Source organism: Telmatherina bonti, assembly GCF_933228915.1.
Source record: "Telmatherina bonti genome assembly, chromosome: 1".
NCBI classification, from domain to species: domain Eukaryota; kingdom Metazoa; phylum Chordata; class Actinopteri; order Atheriniformes; family Telmatherinidae; genus Telmatherina; species Telmatherina bonti.
In genome coordinates this window covers 38,024,901-38,045,688 of record NC_136619.1, presented here as the reverse complement: position 1 = coordinate 38,045,688, position 20,788 = coordinate 38,024,901, and the positions used below count along the sequence as shown (strand labels likewise).

Sequence of the window (20,788 nt, the reverse complement as noted above, 5' to 3'; positions counted from 1 at the left end):
ACTTCACCTGTTTCAGATGAGACAGAAGAGCACAGAATTTCTACTTTATATTCTTTCATTGCTTCTTTTTCCATCAAAGATCTTTAAATAACATATATATATATATATATATATATATATATATATATATATATATATATATATATATATATATATACACATACACACACACACACACCAAGACAGACTATTGTCTTGGTGTGTGTGTATTGTGCTGTGAAAACCTTACTGCCAGGTTGTCTGACAGTCATGAGCATCTAAAGCTGACAAAAATGTACACAGAGATGTCTGAAGATTATCAATATCGCCTGATATTTCAGTGTGTAAATGATGAAATATTTACTCCTTCACATATTTATATTAAGGAACATTATTCTGAACTAGTTCCAATATTTCATATGTAATAGTTTATCTGTGGCTGAACCTCATCTTTACTCTTTAGAGACTACTTTTTAGTCATCAAATTAAAAATGAAGAAGAATCTTTTTCTGCCACTTACCTGGAGGTCGGGTCCAAAGGCAGCAGGGAATCCCAGACTTCCCTCCACATTCGCCATCTTGTCTTTTTTAACCAGTTTTCTTTGAAATGTGATTTTTAAAAAAAACAACAAAAAAAAACAAAACATCATTTATTTTGAACTAAAAACCAAATTTGATGTAATGCTCATGGATTTCATAGTTTATTGATCCCGAAAATTAGATGAAAATGACCTCATGCATGTTTGCAGTGTGCCTCCAAGAAGAAGCAATAATTAAAGAAAAACAAAAGGTGTGATAAATACATCAATAAAAACGTAAGTTTTCCCGTCTAGACTTTGTTTCAAGCTGTTATTTTATGATTTCACACGTCTCTCAGCCTCGTGCATCAACAACAGGACTTCCATGCCTATTAGCCTCTGACTGCTTTGTGCTGCAGCACGGCGCCATTTGATGCTCACATTGTTTTGGAAAGGTATTACTCCGCGGTGCCTGGAGGCAGCCTGCAATCCTTTCAAACTGCATTTCAAACATTTTGTTTAGGGCTTTGACAGGACACATCTCTACCATTCATAGCTCACGTAGCTCTCCAGCCGGGACTTCTTTAAACAAACTTAAAAAGCCCCAGTGACATCCTCCGGTTCTTGTTTTTTTTTCTTTTTTTCTTCACTTTTTCCTGAGAAGCATCTATCATTCAACAGCTCCTCTGTCTGACGCTGAAGCTTGGGCAGCTCTCAGAGGAGCAGGAGGGGGGTGAAGACAAAGCTGCAGTCCTGCTTTGATGATCTTTCGTCTTTCTAGTTTCTGATTTGAACCACAGAAACCAAATGAGTGATGCATGTACAAACTGCACCACCTTTACAGCAGAATGTGTCTCGTATTGTGGTACCTACATGGTTATTGAACTTGTACTTGAGTGTATATCTACATATATATATGTACATGACTTGGAACAGTTACGTGTCCTAAAGAGAAGTAAAATAACAAGTCTATTCTTTTGTAAGAAAAGTGTTGCAATACAACATCTGTAGGGAAAGAAATAAATACATACATTTATTTTTTTTTAGCCTCTGGTGCAAACCCTGTTCAAGCATCTGTAACTGTAGATAAAACTTACCGGTAAAAGTTTATCAGTTCTGCAAAATGCCTCTGAGTTTAGTACATTCATCATTTTTCATTTAACTTTATTAAATACATAGAACACTAATAAATACATTAGCACAAGCCAGAGTGTTTTACTGAGGAAATGAACAAACAAAAAGATTAAAAGTTGACAACGATAAAAGCAAATTGAAACGATGAATACTAATAAAGATTCAGACTAAAACACAAATTAAATTATCAGACGTGTCAAAATACCAGAGAGCTTTTAGAGCAATGAATTAACAAAAGGTTTTTTTTAAATATCTAAGTTTTAGTATTTGTATTAAAAGCTGACAGATTACGTTTCCTTAACACAAACTGGTTGTTGGTTCTGGGACTGATAGGCCTGAAACCTAAAGAGTCTGCTTTTTTACTGGTTTGAGAAACTTAAAGAATCCAGAGAACGCCGGTTCTCCAGGAACGGAGATTTGGTTTTGGTTTATGAGGAACAATGAGGTTATTTATATGAGCTGGGGCTAAACTGTTAAAGGCTTTGTGGGTCGTTTTATATTCTTCTCTACAGTTTATAGGACCACAGTGAAAGGAGGCTAAAACTGGAGAAATGTGAGCGCATCTGTACCAGTAACTTTTAGTTAAATACATCCAGGCAGTCTGAGTCAAGTTAAACAGAAATACTAGTTTTAGTCTGAACTGAACAAAAAAGAGAAAATATACTAACTACTGGAAAAACAAAGCAAATGAGTGTGATACTGTTAAATGTAATAAACACAATAAACCTCTGTGTCCAGTGTTCATCTTGTTTCTGCTACCGATAGAAACAATGCTCCTTAGAAAACATACCTGGCAGGACAAATTTACAGTAGGTTAAGATGTAATATGTGTGGAAAACAAGTTTAAAATTGATTTAAAGTCAGTGCTAGTTGTTGCAGACAACCTGCTGAGCCCTTCCCAGTGATAGTCTCTCACCACACATTTGTCAGTCATAGATGCATTACATCTGTCGAATGCCAAACCGTTCAGTGCTGAGCATGAAATAAGTTGCAGAAGAGGGGCTGATGAAGAGCAGGAACAGAGGGAGGGTGAGGCAGCACTGAAGCTGTTGGTCGGATCCGTCATTTCTCAGTAAATTATAGCCCGCGGTGCAGAGCATGAGCTGAATGATGATTGCTTATTACTCCATGGGCCCTTTTAACAAGTGGTTCTGGTGGAGCAGCTCTCTGTGAAAACTGACCAGGGTACGCCAGAGGGCAGGGATGCTGGGGAATAGATGGGCGATACACACTCCGACTTCTGAATTGTTTTTGTAACCGTGGTGATTTTTTGCACAGCTGAACTACGCCGAGTCGAGGCTGACCCAACTGGAGGGCTGTCACTGTGAGAGGACCTGCAGCGCCAACGGCCTGGTGTACCGGGACAAAGAGCTGTGGGTGGAGCCTGAGAACTGCAGGAACTGTGCCTGTAAGGTGAGCTCTACAATCCTCCATGGCACTGGAGGCTGAAGCTCTGGTTTTTATCTACAGTGACCTGAAAAATCTTCCCCTCCCGTGGCATCCTTTTTTTTTTTTTTTTTTTGTAGAGCAAATGCTTTTATTTTGAGCATTTTTTAAGTGGTTTTTTTTTTTTATTTTTTATTTAGCCCTATATTTTCCTTTTAAAGTTATGTAATTATATTTGGAGATCAGCAAAGATCAGCTGGGAGTCTCACAAATGTGTGGGAAAAGGTTAACTAGTCAGATCAATCAATCAAAATGTATTAATAAGGCACTTTACAACAACCGCAGTTGATCAATGTGCTGAACAAAGATAACAACAAATGATGAAAGATAAAAAGATGATTAAAAGGATGAGGATCAATGCATGAGTGACAACTCTCTTATAAGTCAAAGGCTGATCTGAATAAGTGGGTGTTTAGTGCAGCTGCAGGGGCAGAAAGATCCTGAATTCGGACCCGGCCACTGCTATGATCTCTGTTTATACCTGGATCGTGGGACCACCAGCAGGAGTTGTTGCAATGAGCACAAGGTTCGTCTGGTCTGGTGAGGAGCCAACATATTGCACAAGTAAACAGGTGCACGGCCATGAATGGAGAAAAAAAGCAGACGGTGGGATTTTGAGCAGAATTCTGAACAGGACCAGGAGCCAGTGTGGCAATGTGGTGCAAACTCAACTCTTCACACCACCCAGAAAAAGTCCTGATATGGTGCGAGCTTCACATTATTGCCTGGGATGGATGTTGCAGTCAAAGAGATGATTAATGGCACCAGCAGGCAAATTCTTCAGGGAGACCTGAACCGTTTCAGTGTTTGGAGAGAAACAAGGCGAAAGGTTTACAGAATGATTTAGTCACATCCAAGATTTAAATCTGACTGAGAGTTTGGTTTGGGCGGAAGTGGAGACCTCCCTTTGCAAATACCCATTGATGGATGTATTTTTTAATAAAAGCTTTAAGCATATTGAGGGGAGATGTGTCATGATTAGTGATTAGCACAGCATCTTGATGGAAGGTCCAGACTGATGTTTATCTATTCTGAATAACCCTGATTTTCAGCCTGGACTATTAGATGTAAGATTCCTCAGAGGCATCAGCCGACTGGAAAGTCCTTTTCTCTAATAACTTTTTTTTTTGCCTTTCTCCTAATAATACTTTCCATATTGCATGATACAGCATGGTCAAAAACTTCTGAGATATCATCTGTTTAGAGGGTCTGTTTTATAAAATCCCACTGTCTGCTTCCACTGTTTCCATGCAGTGACTGGAGGACACATGGGGAAGAGAATTAGCTATTACTGGTGATGATGAAGATTGAGGAAATATTTAAATCAATTTGATTTTGTAATGAATCACAAATTCTACAGCTTAAGATTATATATAGGATACACATTTTTCCCAATGCTAGACATTTGTACAACACTGCCCCCCGCCCATGTAGAGGAGGCTACCCTTAGGCTGGGTTTTCACCACAAAGTTTCTACACAAACGGGAAAACTTTGTTTAATAAAAAATGCATTTACACATCAGAGGAATGATAACTATCTCTGTGCAGGAAAAACACAAAAGTAGTGCACATGCCAGGCTTCTAGTGGAAGTAAAACTTTGTGACAACCAGGAAACACAACACAACAGAAGCGTTGAGTGGAAACTGCTAATTAAGTTTTGTGTCTTTGCTGACGACATAAATGTTTTAAAACAGGTTTTACAAATAAATGAAAAAGATGCAACAGCACAAACATAACAGGTAGCGCCGTCATTGTTGTCGGGCTTTACGAAAGTTAAAAAGCCACCGTTAAAAACTTCCGTTTCCAGTTTACGCCGACAGACAAGATTTCACCAGCAGTTTAATCCAGCTAAAGCAATGTTACCAAAACAAACTCTCATGTTTTACTGTCTCAGCGTTGTGGTGTAGGCAAGGTCGTACTCACTGTTTTTTGGTCGTTGTACAACTTGTAAAAGTATTGGACTGATGTTTTACTGGAAATGGAGAAGATGTTTAGATTAAAGCTGGAAACTAACCCTCGATTTGTTAGTTTTATGACTCCCAAGTGGAACTAGTTGTTGAAATGACATCATGGCGCCCACGCCAGGTCTCCCAGTTTGATCAAATCTGACGTCCATCCAATATTTAAATTCTGTATAATTCCTTCCTGGTCTAAATCTTTCCCCCAAACAAGCATGTTTGAGAATTTAATTTTTGATTTAGAAAGGTGTCTGCCTCATGCCAAGCTAGTTTAGGTTTTTTTTGTTTTGTTTTTTTTTTAAAGGAAAAGGTTATACATGAGTTTTTAAGTGATTTTATTTGTGATGAATATATAAGTACAGAGGAAGTCATGTTCTCCATCTCCACCCAAGCTGGAATCTCTTCAGCAGTAAAATAAAACGCAGCCATCCTTTGTTGGGCTGCACAATAAAACATTTCATGTTGGGTATTTTAAGCTTTTACTGCAGTTTTATAACCAGATAATTGTCCAGATGTGTTTCGCAGTTTAGTAGAGAAAGGATGGAAAAGAAAACAAGGCTGTGATGGAGCGCCTGATGGATGCTGGCTGATGGAGAATCTAAAATTAGAGTACAAAAACTCTAAATTTACCAAGGATATGATCCTTAATAAACCTGCTTCAGATCGACCTAAACCATGTTTGCATATTCCTCTACAGGTTCTTACTGGGCTGGTCTGTGGGAAATGTCTACACCACAGCAGCAAATGATAATATTTATAAGAAACCTCTGGATCGGTTTCTGTATCCTTTATTGATGACATCATTTTGTGGCAGCATCTTTGGGAAGATTTTTTCCCGTCTTTAATAGAAAGATGCTGCTACCCTCAATTTTCTCTGTGCCTGGGTTTCATCTCCAGCCCACTCCTCAACCAGCCCATCTTTCCCTCCTTCCCACCCTCTAATAAGTGTTCACTAATAAGCCTGCCTGCTTGCACGCACACATAAGGCCAGACTTTGAAATGTGTTGAATCAGGCCATCCCGGGCCCTGGGGAATTAGACTTGCTGCATCGTTGCACGTCGAGCACAGCGTCGAGTTTAGTCAGTCTAGTTTCCTCCCGTGGACATGCCATTAACTGATAACCACGGCATCCTGGGGGAATCATTTTCGATGAGTCATGAAATGAAGAGACGCTCGCAGAGAGAGATATCCGCCTCAAAAATGAAGGCAGCCCTTCAGGGCCTGAAGAACTACCTGCCATCAACAGGTTATTGAGCCAACAGGGGCTCCATGATGAACCTGTTTGCTGTCTTAGAAACGTGTTCGCTTTCAGGTTCACGTGTTGTTTAAACCGCTGATGACGGGAATTTCATCTAAAGCGAGTAGATTTGTAAAAGCAGGGATGCTGTCGGTCTGAAAGCTGGACTTGGCGCACCATGTAACATGAAAATGAGAGGGTTGTGATGTTGCTGAACAGGTTGGGGATATGACATTTCTAAATGACGCCCAAATGTTACCTTTTTAGGTTGTGGAGAGGAAAACTTTATTTTCTTATTTACTGCGGTATCTTCTGTGGTAAGGAAGAGTGTGTCATGGTGTGATGTTTTCTTTTGTCTCTTTAGTTCCAGTTTCCTGTTTTATTTTGTAGTCTACTTCCCCTGTGTAATTATGCCCATTTTGCTTCCTGTTAATAAACTCACCTGGTTTTGATTTTCTAATTAATTCCACCTGTTCCTCGTTCCTCCTTCTGGGTATTTATACCCCTTGGTTTATGTTGTCAGGTTCATTGTGTTAGCTTGTCTGTAGTCACCTGCTTTGTCTCCAGCCTGTTTGTGTAGTTTGAGGATTAAACCATTCCTGCACCCTATCTGTCTCCTGCTTTTCCATCCACTCCTCCACAAACTATAACAGTCAGCCTGCAATCATGCAAACCTCACGGCATTCATGCAATGAATTATCTTTCATTTGTGTTCATTTTAATGGTTAATTTTTCACATTTTTTGACAATAGAAGTGTTCAGCTATAAATGGGATTGTACTCTTTGTAGTCTTGTTAAACTGGAATAAAATCTTTTTCCATTGATGTCTAGCAAAAGCAGGCTGTGAAAAGTGGACTTTTTTCACACAAGTTATAAGTAGAAACTTTTTTCTCCCACTTTGCTTTGCATCATCAATCATATTTGTATGTTTTCTAGTATTAAAAGGAATATAATTTCCCAACAGAACGGCGTTGTGGAGTGCCGCAGGATTTTCTGTCCTCCTGCAAATTGCTCTGAAGACTTGCTGCCTGTACATGTTGATGGAACCTGCTGCAAAACATGCAGACGTAAGTATCACAGCATATGTTTAGGATGTGGAAAGCAGATGTTTTTACCTCAGAGCTGGTGAACATTCCCATCAGCTACTTTACAGAAATATCTTTCACACTGAAGAAACAACTTCGGGTCAAACATTGCAATAACCTTCACACTGCTCAATCAACACCACAGCATGTCAGGTTCAAGGGGGTTGAAGATGCCAGAAATACAAACTCTGCAGGGATGTTTTTAAAGGAGCATTTAGTAAACAATTATCTAGACTTTAGACATCATCTTTGAGAGGAAAACATTATATGTATGATATAAACATCAGTATTCGCATCTGACTCGCCTACAACCAGCAGCAGTTTTCCTTGTTTTTGGATGATTCATTTTTCAGATTCTGGATATTTAGAGCAAGAATTACATCCTGCTGGTTGGAAACATCTGAAACAATCTGCTGCAAACAGACATGAATTGAGTTTACTGATCATAAAACTTCTGTTTTCTTTCACGTGCACATGAACTCATTGTTAAACATCACATTTCTGCATGGAAGGAGGTGGGCACGCTTCGATCGAATGTAAACAATGGATGGAATAACATCAGGATTTCGCAGCTCTGATTGCACAACTCAGAAACTAAATCACACACACACATGTGTGGCATCCATACTTACCTCCATGAACACAGCATGCTTGTGATTTGTCTCCCCTGCGCATGGGGACATAGACTGAGGGTTGTATTATACTGTAATAACCACACAGGAGGAAAATTAGATCTGAGCAAAAAACATCAGATTTGAGCATTAAGATGACCTTTTAACTTTGTTTTAGTATGACATCAGCTGTTTTTTTTTTTTTTGTTTTTTTTTTCTGCAGTTTGGGAATCATCATTTTGTGAATTTCAAAGACATTGATGTTACAGAATATTGATATATTTCATATAGAACCTGCTATAAACACAACTAAAGAGCATTATTCACACCATTTCTAGTTCTTTCCATATATCTGGACTGACCTAATCTTCATGCAGCTGTTAAACGGTGCCATGCCACTTCCTGTCCTTTTTACACAGAATAATTCATCAGGAAATGATTCAACTAATTTGTGTTTGTAAGGCTAAAAGCTCCTCATCAACAGGAGGAAACAAAATATTTACTTTCTAATTTCCAAGTGGTATTCAAACTGCCGAACTTCTGGTCATTAGACAACCTGTACCACCTGAGCCACTGCTGCAGCGTTGCTGTCCTTTTCTGAGATTAAGGGTAATAAAGTTGTAATTGAGATACTTGTAAATGTACCGTCTCCAAAACATCCAGTTCAGTTCCAGACCCAGTTAATCATCTAAAATCACGCCAGCAGTCACACAGATGAGAACAGCTGCAGTTTGTTGGTGATGTACTGGTGGTTCATTGAAACCCAACTAAATCATCTGTATGAGCAAAGATCACAGCTGACTTCATGCATACAGAAGTGGAAGCTGCATTTTAAGTTTTAAGCACACAGGGGTCTCACAACTGCTCACAGACTCCCAGACAGCTCTGTCTCTTCCACTATACTGCAAGAAACCCAACATCCCTGAAGTGTAGAGTCTGAATAATTTCATCCATCCTCTCTCCCTACATCCCTCTGCTCGCTCCTCCATCCTCCTCTTCCTCCCATGCGAACATCAGAGCTCTAGCGCAGACAGACGGGGGAGCGGTGCTGAGGATGAGCATGCTGCGGTCCAGCACCCCGGAGAGAAGGAAACCAGAACCTCGTATCATGTGCTTCACTTACTATTTCTGTCTCACCACCAGAGGATTACACAGAAAGGCCTTCATCTGCTGTATTCTTAATGCGACGTTACGTTTCCTAAGCACTTCGCACACTAGTTAAAAAACAAAAAGACTTAAACCTGGAAACTTTTTTCTCTCTCTTGCATTCCCAGAAACCGCTCTCCCTGCAGCTGGATGTAGGTTTACAACAGACAATGGAGGATTTAATGTGTTTGAGCAATATAGAAACAACATGCTTTGCTTTCTTGCCTGCAGCTAAGTGCACCTACATGGGACAGACGTTTTCTGAGGGCCAGCGATTTCTGTCCAGGAGCTGCAGGGAATGCAAGGTATCGCCTTTTCATCCGTTGTGCACTCCTTAATGTTCATACTGTTTTCTGCAATCACCACCAGCTGATTCTTCTCAGGGTAACAGTGGCGTGTTACTATGTGAGGGTATGTTTCTGTTAATCAGCAGGCCTTATTAGTTTCCCCACGCTCCTGCAATCTGTTTAATCTGCGTTTTTCTGCTGTTGCGATGGTGAGGTAGTCAGGTAATTAGAATAACTCATGAACACAGCAACACAAAGGCCCAATGTGAACTGGAGCTTCATCATTGCATGGATTATAATGGCAGTTATTATTCGGTGTAGAACAGAGGTAAGCTTTCATCACTGAGAAACCATTTATCTTTAAAGACGGAAATTACCATTCTACAGATGTAATTGCTTACAAAGAACTACGTAGGGGATTCCTGGACTCTTTATTGGCCCTCAGGGGCCCTGAAACATTGTTCTGCAGTTTAAGGGCTTTGTTTCAAGCAATTACAGCAATCTTTACTTCTGGATGTAAATGCTGATAAATGGCCAATTTGTGAGCGATTTTTTTTTTCAGAAAGGCTCTTTCTTTGAGGCGACTGCAGTTTGGGACTTTGACAGCCCATAAATCCCAGTATGTGTCAAAGCATGTGGTCCAGACTGTGTATTGTTGAGCGACAGACAGATGTGTGTTTTCTGTCTGACCTCTTCATGCTTACAGCAGGATCTAAACGGAGACAGGGAAATTAGCAATCAATGCATTTTCAGCGTCTTCAAAGCTGCTGACATGATTCATTGTTGTCATGAAATTCTCCTCAAAAATCCAAATGCCATTGTGCAAATGTTTATACATAAACTCCTTCCAGTACAGGATGGTTTTTATTTAGAAAGCAGACAAAAATTACTTTTGATCATTTTTTTAACTGATGTTAGGCAAAACTATCAGTTTCAGCAAATAACCTTGGATGTTTTCACGCTAAGCGTCTGATCACAAAAGTAAATGGCAACAAAAACTCAATATTCATGAATGAGAATTAATTTATAACAAAGGTTAAAAAGTTCTGCAAGTTGAAGTCTCGAGCCATTGTTAATGTTAAATACTGCATTTTTTGATCACCTAACAACAAAAAAAAATCCCAACTTTTAAATTAAATTATGCTTCATGTAATCAGATAACAGTTGCCACGGTGACTGCAGTGTTTGCTTTAAAAAAGAAAACATTTGTAAAGGACAGACTTTGTATGAATTTGGGTTGTCACCCGAATCCTTCAGACACATTATGACCAGCGGAGCTCTGATACACCAGCCTGCTACAGCCTGACATTTGTCTGAAAAGCCCAAGGCAAAATGACACACTCTACTTGTTATCTACTTTTGTGTACCTTCTTCAGTCGTACACATCTGTAGCTTCGCTGTTAACACTGCAGACGTCCTCCCTGTGCATATGAAGATTTCTGCCTCAGAGGTCTTATTCAGTCAGAAGTATCTGAAAACTATCAGGAAAAAAAATCATTTTACATGCTTTATGGTCTGATGTATTTAAAGTATTTTTACCGATTATGATGCTGACATTTTCATTCTCAGACTGATCAAATGTACCTTGTAAGTGCAGGTCTTTAAAGCACAAGGCTGTCGTATCATGTTAATAAAGCCTCCTTGCTAATGAACGGCATGCAGAGTGTATCAAAAGCTTCAAGACAAATACTGAATCAAAATTCAGTGGATAAATGTGTCCATACTTTTGATCTGTACTGTATGTCTACAGATGAACATGTACCTGACAGAAGAATTTAACATTCTATAGCTACAATAGTCAGCATGCCCCAAAAAGAAATAAATCTTTTTTATTTTTCACGTAACTAATATAAGTGGATACTGCAGTAAGTCAGATGACTTGTCATTACTGGATCATCACAAAAAATCTAAACATGCTGATGTAGTCCTTCCTGTTGTTGAATTGATCCATTTTCCTGAAACCAGAACAGTCGGTGTGTTTATATGGAAGTTTTAATTCCTCTTTAATTCCAAATAAAAGTTAATTCCACTTTAAACTGATGAAAAACGACCATGTAAACACTTAATTCCTAAAGCAAATTTCTATTCGGAATTAAACTTAATTCTGTAAATAAAACTTAATTAATGTAAATGGCTGGTCTTATTCGCATTTTAATTCTGAACTATTTAATTCCTCTGTCATGTAAACTTGAATTCTGCTCTAAGTTAATTCCGGTCGTTGTGAGCATGCTCGTTACCTTGTCCTGTCCCGATGACGCGCGTTGTTTTACCTCCCGTGTTCGGTGGTCCATCTTTCTTCTCCTTCTCAGTTGCTGCAGTAAGTGAAGTAGTATGCTCGTGTTGAGCTGCTACTTCACATTTATAATAAAAACAGCGGCGAAACTGATTCTTATTATGTAGTTTTTACAAGTTACGACTGAAAAGACGAGAAGCAGGGAGCCAGCTTTGTTTATTTCCGGTTTACTTCATACGTCACGTCCAATCAGAACCCTTCCCAACCCGCCGCTCTAAAGAGGAATTAAGTGAGGACGTGTTTCATGTAAACCTTCATTCGGAATTACTTTCATGTAAACTCGTAGGAAAATACGTTAATTCCGAATTATTTAATCCCAAATTATAAATTCCGAATTAAGAAACATCATGTAACCGTAGCCAATGTCTGCACAGTTTTACTCCATTCCAACCCTGCTGGTCTCCTGAACGTTTAGGCTTTAAAGGTTTTTTAAAACACAAATATGCCACTAGTAGGAAGAAGGAATATACTGAAGTTGTTCATTAGCAATAAAAGGGAAACTTTTCACCTTCATATGTTTTGTTAAAAGACTGAAAAGTGAAGGTTTTTTTTGGAAAATTCCCTGTTGTCTGTAGTTGTTTCTAGTCTTTGTTAAATGCAGTCAGTTCTGACCTGCTGCTGTTGTGCATCTTGCATGATCCAGTAATAATGGGACAGCCTGAAGTATGTGTGATCAGACCTGTTTAATCACCAGTTGTGATCAGATCTTAGATATTGTCTCTCTTTACCAGTCCACACAGACAGCTGAGCAGGACATGAGCAGGTCTACTGATGTTGCTGTAAAATCACAAATACACTCAGTATTTGTCATTATTGAGACGTTTATAAATATTTCAGTTTCACCCGAGCCACTTTTTTTCTTCTTTGCTGAATTAAAAGAAAAGAAAAACATGCAGCAGTGAATTATGGAGCTCAGTATCGACACATCTCTAACTATAAACACACAAAATAAGCTGCCTCTAGCACATTAATGCTTCTCTTTGCCTTGTAACGTCTCATTCTGACACATTAAGTTCTGTTTGGAGAAGCAGGGACATGCACGGCTCACCCATAAAAATATTCTCAACATTTGCTGTTTCTGCAAAAATTGAAACAAGACATTCAGGATATTTTCTAATAATAATGATGCCTGTGAGATTAGAAGCTGCTTTTTACAGACTCCAGACTACAGACTGTATGTCAGGGGAAGAGGGTCACTCTCAGCCCAGGGGGAATTTTCTTTCAGACTTTTGGACAAATGTGGCCAAAAGTGCTGCTGTCCACCTCTGTAGGTGGCCTGAATGAATTCTTCCTCTGTGTGATTAACCCCGTATTTATGTTTATTCTACTAAAAAGATTGGTTAATGCAGATTAACAGGGCAGTGGATGTAAACTAAAATAAATGAGAATGAAAAGAATGAATAGTGATGATTCATAAAACTGATAAACTGGGCTTTTTTCATGCAGTTTTAAACATTAAACAAATATTAAGTGGAAGAATAAATGGTCCTTAAGCATAAACCTTCAATTATTTGCCTCCGGCTCTGTATCTGAACTGTCTGACCTCTGTCTTGTCCTAGAACGCCCTGATGGTGAAAGTTACTGAAACCTGCCCGGAGCTCAACTGTACCCTCAGCGAGCAGATCCTACCAGAGGGCAGATGCTGCAATGTCTGCCGAGGTACGTCGTGCACTCTCCTCAAGCTACATGAATCACTCCTTCCAGTGATGATTAGGACAGACCTCTGCATTAATTAATCTTCCTTTTCACCCAGTATGAGTGTTTTCCAGCCGACACACCCATCAGAGCAGATTGGGCTGTCTATGCCTGCTATGCCGATTTGCCTGAACCCTGCTGCTTTGGCAGGGAGGTACTACGGGGTAAATAGCCACCAGTCATTCAATAAATACACTGAATAAACAAACTGTTTGAAGCTGTCAGTTATGGCCCCTTAATGAATAAATCCTTGGACAAGTTCTGCCTGAAGAAAATTACGCTCTCGTTTAGGTATGATGGTGCCGCACGCCTTGGACTCACAACACTGAGAGGAAAAGAAATAAAGATGAAAAGTATGTAAAAGAGGGCAAAGGAATGCATATTTTCAGAGAGAAAGCAGCAGATAATTGGAGAGAAGCAGGATGAATTATAGAGTTGCTGTGGTGAATAGAATAAAAATAAAAAATAAAAAGGTGCATGTAGGTTTAAAAAGATGCAGAAATGTTGAAAAAAGGGAAGAGGGACTATGAGAGTAACATAATATGTTAAAAGGAATGATCAAAAGACTAAAGGAGGAGAATAAATGAATAAAAACGTGTAACATTCCTTGTTCTGGAGAATACGAAAACCTGGAAAAGATATAAAGTAGAGAGCTAAAGGAAAGGATACCGGAGGAGGAAGAATACTTGAAAGTGGAGTTTGGACTAAAAGAAGTAGCCATTAAAGATTAGACCTTGGTAAAATAAGAAGCCGTTATTATTTCTCTATCAGTCCTGAACCACCTCTCTGAAATGCCTCTCTCCCAGTCACACCGGTCTGTCTAAAGCTAATTACACATGCTACTGTATTTATATCCACTATTTTATTGCAAAACAAAAGAACATTTGCACATTTTAATGGTTCTCAAATCAAAATCCATCAGTCATACATACAACTTCATCATATTAACTCCATTAATATGCGGGTACCCAAGTGCATAATCAGAACTTTATCATAAGTGCACCAGTGTGTTTCTGTTAATGGGCTGACGGGAAGAATCATGCAGAGACAGCTCTTTCTTCAACAATGGCTCCTCAGGCGCTCTGCCTCTCTGGGCTTTTATGTGCAGCCAGCCTGTCACTCATTACAGGACATGATGAACTACGTCTACAAAGAAAGAGACAATCATCTCGCTGTCTGTCACCATCCCTATCTGTCAGACTAATTCTCCGCCCTTCTATCTGTGGCATCAGACTTTCTGTGCATGTGAAGCCTCTCAGTCTGCTTTGATCCGGATTTAAAAACCACCAGTAGTGCATGTGATTAAGAGTAAAGAGATTCAGAGTTTTATTAATAACAGGAATAATAATATCTGATTGTTGCTTCCTCTGGGATGGGAGCACAAGGGGGGGCTGTAAGGTTTTAACCTTAGGGAATGCAGAATGGCGACATCCCCTTAGGTTCACAGCCAAAGGGAAAGGAGGAGGAAGAACCACGAGACCCCAAAATTGGCAGAGCTCAGTTTCTTTTTACTTACATTTCTTTTCAGTTTCACAGACACCTTTCCAACTTTTCCCCTTTTACAATTCGCATTCCTCCACCAGTATATATAGGCTAGAACCATACCCATTATTACCCAACACAGGAGTGTATTCACAAGTACAAACCTTGAAAACATACAACACACCTCAACTCTAAATGCTACTCAAAAAATACTAAATTACATCAAATCTTATTCCTTTACCTTAATACTCAAAAACAAGAAATACTAATCAACAAAATAAAAGATTAGCTGCTTCTTCCCCGATCTCCCCTTCTCCTCAGGCCATTTGGTTGGTGCCAACCAAACTAACCAAGCACACCAGGCCCTTGTTCACGGGCACGCCTCCATGACACTGCTGATCTCCAAGATCACCTCAGAGAGAGAGGTTAAAAGGTTAAAAACATATACTGAAAGCAAGCCAAACTAATGTATTATTCAGCTAAATAGGATCCATCTTTAGTGAATAAATACATCAGCAGAGAAATAAATGGATGATATGCACATGTCCATGAGGGACATGAAACAGCACCTGATCAGTGAGAGGATGCCTGCATCTCCCTCATGGGGGTCATATGGGAAACTAGACTCAAGAGATCTGACTGTATCACTTGAGTATTACCTCCTGTTACTTGTTATAGTAACAAAAACATCTGTAAACTTGTGTGCTTCCACCAAAAGCAGCAGAATTTATTTAATTCCACAACTGGTGTGGCACAATGAATATGACTCATTTACTTATAGTTTCCCTCCATGCACAGTGATGCATGTACATTTGTCTGACACTATGCTAAACTGAGCGAATTCTATGGTTCGCTTTGCTTCTCTTCTGCAGGTTATGACTTCTGCGCGGAGGGACTCACTTGTGGAGAAAACTCTGAGTGTAAAAACAGGAATGCTAAAGCCGAGTGTGAATGCAGAAGCGGCTATGCCTCCATCCATGGGGATTCCACTTATTGTGAAGGTAGGAATTTATTTCACTCTGCTTAGAATGTCCAAGTGCTTGTGTGGCTGGCTTATAATATCTGTTAACCCACGACGTAATACAGCTGGAGAGGTGGAAGGAGGTGAAATTAGGAGGCTGTTTGTCGGTTTTGAGCTGCACACTGAGATCAGCATTGTGCAGTAACAGTTCGAAACGGTGACGACAGGCTGTAAAGAAAGAAAACATGGCTTACTTTAAAGTTTTTAAAGAAGGATTGTTAAGTTCTTAAAAGCAGACATGTTTTACCTTCAGCAGGCGCCACTCAGAGCAACTTGTTTGCAGAATAAGAAGGAATTTGTGATGGGCCGGTTAAGCTAGCGGTTTCTCAGAGCAAGGCCACACGAAGCATTTTTCTTCTACCTCTTAAGCAACTCACACCTCATTTTTGTTTTTTAAATTTCCCTCTTGGCTTTATAGAGTTGTTTTTGTTTTATTTAAACAATTTTATATTGGTTTGTGTGATTCTCCAGAGAGCGTTCTCATTGCTGTGTGCTGCAGGTCATGTGCTGACTACGCATAAGTCCTACACATAACCCTGCTTCAGAAACAAAACAAGAAAAGATTTAAAAAAAACAATCCCCACCAGAAATCCAAGAACCGAGAAAGAGAAATAGAACATTTATGTTCAGTAAATCATGGATGAGGTTATTTGTTTGTGTGGAAATGTTTGGTTTGGGGTTAATCGACTTTTTTTTGTGCCAAAATCGGATTGAGTTCTCAGTCAAGCTTTTTTAGGATGTTTTATCAGAACTATTAAGTGCATCTCAAGGCCCCATATCTCTTCTTTAGCTGTCTTCAACTGTGTAAAACTATCTTGATCATATTATTCGCTATCAATAAAGAAGCACATCACTGAATCTGTTTCTCACCATGTCATTGATAAGTTATACATCGCAACCCACCGATATCAGCGAATCAGTGAAGAAACCGACGACTGATAAACATGCTCGAGTGACGCACGTAAACATAGTAAACACACACACTGTTGTTGTCATGACAACATACTACATTCAATACCATTACACAGAAATAATCGTTAGATATTGAATTATTTCAGCTGTTTTTTGTTGTCATGTTAATAAAAAAAAGTGTTTGAGTTGATTTTTTTATTTTTTCCTTTTAAAGTTTTTTTTTGTGGGAGAGCTTGTATTTAATATTTGGAGCAGTCGTTTTTCGATGGCGGCTTTTAATTCCAGTTCAATAATGGAACTTTACAATCTGACTATTTAAAATTTGCGATATGCACTATATTGCCTTCGCTCATCTGCCTCTCATGGACCATTCGCTCATACATGTGTATGAACTTAGTGACAGCCTACACAAATTTCCACAAGGTTTAGGAGTGTTTATGGGAAAGTTTGACCATTCTTCCAAAAGCACATTGTGAGGTCAGACACTGATGTTGAACAAGAAAACCTGGCTCTCGGTCTCCAATTCACCCCGAAGGTGTTCAGTCCTGTTGAGGTCAGGACTCTGCAGACCAGTCCACCACTTCTTCCACACCAAACTGGCTCATCCATGTCTTTATAAGCGTTGCTTTGTGTCCTGGTGTGCAGCCACGTTGGAACAGGAACAAGAAGGAACCATCCCCAAACTGGTCCCATAAGGTTTGGTACATGGAATTGTCCAAAATGTATTAGTTTACTGAATCATTCAGAGTTCCTTTCACTGGAACAGAGGGCACATTCACATCTGCCTTTTTGATTCTAATCCTAATATGTTTACATGGAAAATCCGCTTCGCATGAGGAAATGTGAATGCGCCAAAGGAATTCTGATTTGGATCAAAGAAGCGGACCCAGTCCGCCTACAAATGCAGGTCTTGGACCAAATACAGGAAGCAGACTACAAAAAAAGTCACTTCCTGTATTTGCCGTAGCATTGCATTGTGGGTAAATACATAACGTTTTGGTTAACAGTCCTCTGCTTTGCCTGTTTTCATACTGCGGTCATTGTTATAGTGTGTTTCTGCAGTATACTTGCATAAGACAAAATAAAAGCCCCAAAACAGCGATAGTTTCGTCTCCATTTTTGCTCTCAAGTGTAGGAAATGGAGTTTATTTCTTCACGTGGGTCTTGTCCTCTTTTGCTAAATACTAGTGGAGCGCCACCTTTGGTGGGAATGGGGATATATTATTCTGATGGTTTCCCTCGTTTGGCCAAATTGCAGCATGAACGGTCTGCATGGATACACCCCTTACAGCTGAGCCGAGTCCCCAATCGGGCCAAGTCTAGCGGACTATCCTGATGGGAATGCACCCTAAGAGGCCAAGCTCAACTCTTTAAGAACAGCCCCACACATACCCCCCACCCCCCTTTCACACTTGGCACAATGCAGCCAAACAAGTACCGTTGTCCTGGCAACCGCTTTGCATTGCAGTTGCCGATGTTTAGCTCGGAGGCAGCAGCTCACCATGGAAATCCAACCACCAAGCTGCGTAGGCGCCGTGTGGAGCTGACCTGAAGACCACAGGAAGTTTGGAGATCTGTTGGGATTGAGAGTTGGCGACCTCTTCGCTCTATCCACTTCAACATCCGCTGAGCCCGCTCTGTCATTTAACATGGCTGCCGCTTCATGTCTGAGCTGCAGCTGTTTTCAGTTGCTTCAGCTTTGTTGTAAAACCGCTGACGATTGACTGTGAAGGATTTATTAGAGAGGAAACTTCACCCGTGGGCTTGTTGCACAGGTGTTACTTGGAAGGGTGAGTGAATACTTTTGGCAATGTTGTGTGATTGTTTGTGCTGCTTATTCTGTTAATACCAAGTTTAATTTGTCATTTTGGATTACAAATAGATTTAAATGGACTTCTGCAGGCAAAGAAAGCTGCATGTAAACTTTGAGGTAATTACATAAATAAATGGGATATTTTTATTCATCCCTGAAGGAAAAATATGTAAGTGCTTTAGATTAACTACCAACATCTTATAAGATGGTCTAAAACCTAAGCTTAGGTTTACATTTTAGACCAAACCTATCTTAGCTTTAGTGTATTTGGATGCTTAGATTTGCTCTGTAGAATCCATATTTTCCCCATTTGTCACCTTTTACAACTCACTCCACACATTGAGAGTTTTTAGACCTAATTTTGACTCATTTCAGGCAGATTTCCCTTCCGCTGTGGAAAAGTCCCACTCAGGGTTCTGGCAGTGTGTGGATTGTGGGCCTGGGAGCAGCTCCAGTTTGTGGGTGCTAGAAACCCTGATTACTTGTGATGGAGCTAATGGCCTTATTTAAATAAGAAGCTTGGGAGCATCAATCTGTGGATTTGAAGGATTTGCTAAGTGGTGTAGTTGTCTGGGTCTGAGCCACGCCAATCTGAATCCACTAAGCGCTTTGTGAACTGAGTAACCATGAGCCTTCCAGCCTGTCTGCGTCTGTTTGAGCTGCATCACGGAGAAGTTTACACAGAGCTCCACTTCAATCCACAAATGTCCCATATGTTAAAGACTGAGCGAAGGCTGGGAAACTCTCATTGTCAGATCAGCTACAGAGCCACGGCTGCATGTGTGGATGCAGAATTATCCGTGTGTTGTGCTGTAAGATCAGATCAAACTTGTATTTGTATCAACAGGATCTGAATGGCATATTTTGAATAGCTTCATTCTTGATGCCTACTGAAAGTGGCTGAGATAATGTCTTACCCATTACATCAGGGTAATCACATCTTTTTCTTTCTCTATTATTCTGTTCATCAAGAAAGCCCAGCTATCTGTCGGGGTGTCATTGATGTACTAATAGTTTTTATTTAGAGCAAAGTAATTGCTTCTCCTGCATTACATAAACAGGAGATGGTGTCTAGCTGCGCTCCAGCTGTCATTAAATGTGACTATTACATCCTCATAAATGTTTTATTGTGCAGCTGATAGCATTATTTACTTGTAATCAGAGGGCTGTTTGGAAGAATTTAAAGAGTGTGATTTGTGTTCAAAATATCAAAAATACAACATTTTTCTCACCCTTTTTAACTCGATTAAGAACATTTTGAGAAGTCTGTATTTTTATAAGTTGCCAATATTTTATGTATGACCTCACCTGTAGAAGAATCACCATACTCACTGTGAATTGCTGTCAATTCACATGAGCAACATTCCAGCCTTTACAGAGTTTATTTTTGCCTTTTTGGAGCTGATGTATTAGTTTTTGTTAAAATCTAAATCCTAAGCCCTTAAATCAGTACTACATAACTTTCTGATGTTAAAAATGTGTCTCTGATTTATTCTTATGGCACACTGGCATTTATTATGTACATTCCCAGGGTTGTAATTTCTCAGCAGTGTCCCTGGAACATCGCGCTACAGCTGAATTTCCCTTTACACACTATAACACACACACCAGCCACTGGATATGAACAATAGGCACTGTGGCAAATTCATACAAAAAGATGCAAAAGGATATTATTTGCGGAAGAGATGAAAACAAAGACAGAAAGGGACAAAGCAAGAGATTGGACTGACTTTTACCTGCTGGAGGGAGCTCCGAGTACGAGTAGGCTTTAAGATGGATGCTGGGTTAGCCTTTGCGAGGAGTTGCCTGAGACAATTTACCCAGGTTTAGTTGGATTTTTTTAAGGTGCATTTGACAGATGAAAAGTCACGTTCGCCTTATGGCAGGGACCTCCAGATCCAGTCCTCCAGGGCTGATGTCCAGCACGTATTGAATGTTTCATACTGAAACGCTCCAGATTCAAATAAAGTTGATCTCTGCAGCTTGTTGTCAATTTCTGCTCAAGTCTGTTAATAAGCCATTTATTTTAATCTGGTGTGCTGCTGCAGGAAAGCATCCAAAACCTGCAGGACACCGGTCCTCAGTTACCTCAGTGTAGTTTCACCTTACAGACTGATGTAAACAAACAAAGATAGTTTATTATGAGAGATGTGAGGCCATGAGGAATTCTA

General features: G+C 39.7%; 1 protein-coding gene across 1 annotated transcript in view; it reads left to right on the top strand.

The window, feature by feature from the left end:
* Positions 1 to 20,788, top strand: part of LOC306756389 (protein kinase C-binding protein NELL1-like) — a gene marked incomplete at its 3' end in the record, with an annotated part of 316,128 nt that overhangs the window by 128,923 nt on the left and 166,417 nt on the right. The window contains exons 8-12 of the mRNA XM_079241118.1: positions 2,909 to 3,043; positions 7,237 to 7,339; positions 9,346 to 9,419; positions 13,254 to 13,353; positions 15,744 to 15,872. Coding sequence (XP_079097244.1) covers positions 2,909 to 3,043; positions 7,237 to 7,339; positions 9,346 to 9,419; positions 13,254 to 13,353; positions 15,744 to 15,872 — 541 coding nt within the window. The remainder of the gene's footprint in view (positions 1 to 2,908; positions 3,044 to 7,236; positions 7,340 to 9,345; positions 9,420 to 13,253; positions 13,354 to 15,743; positions 15,873 to 20,788) is intronic.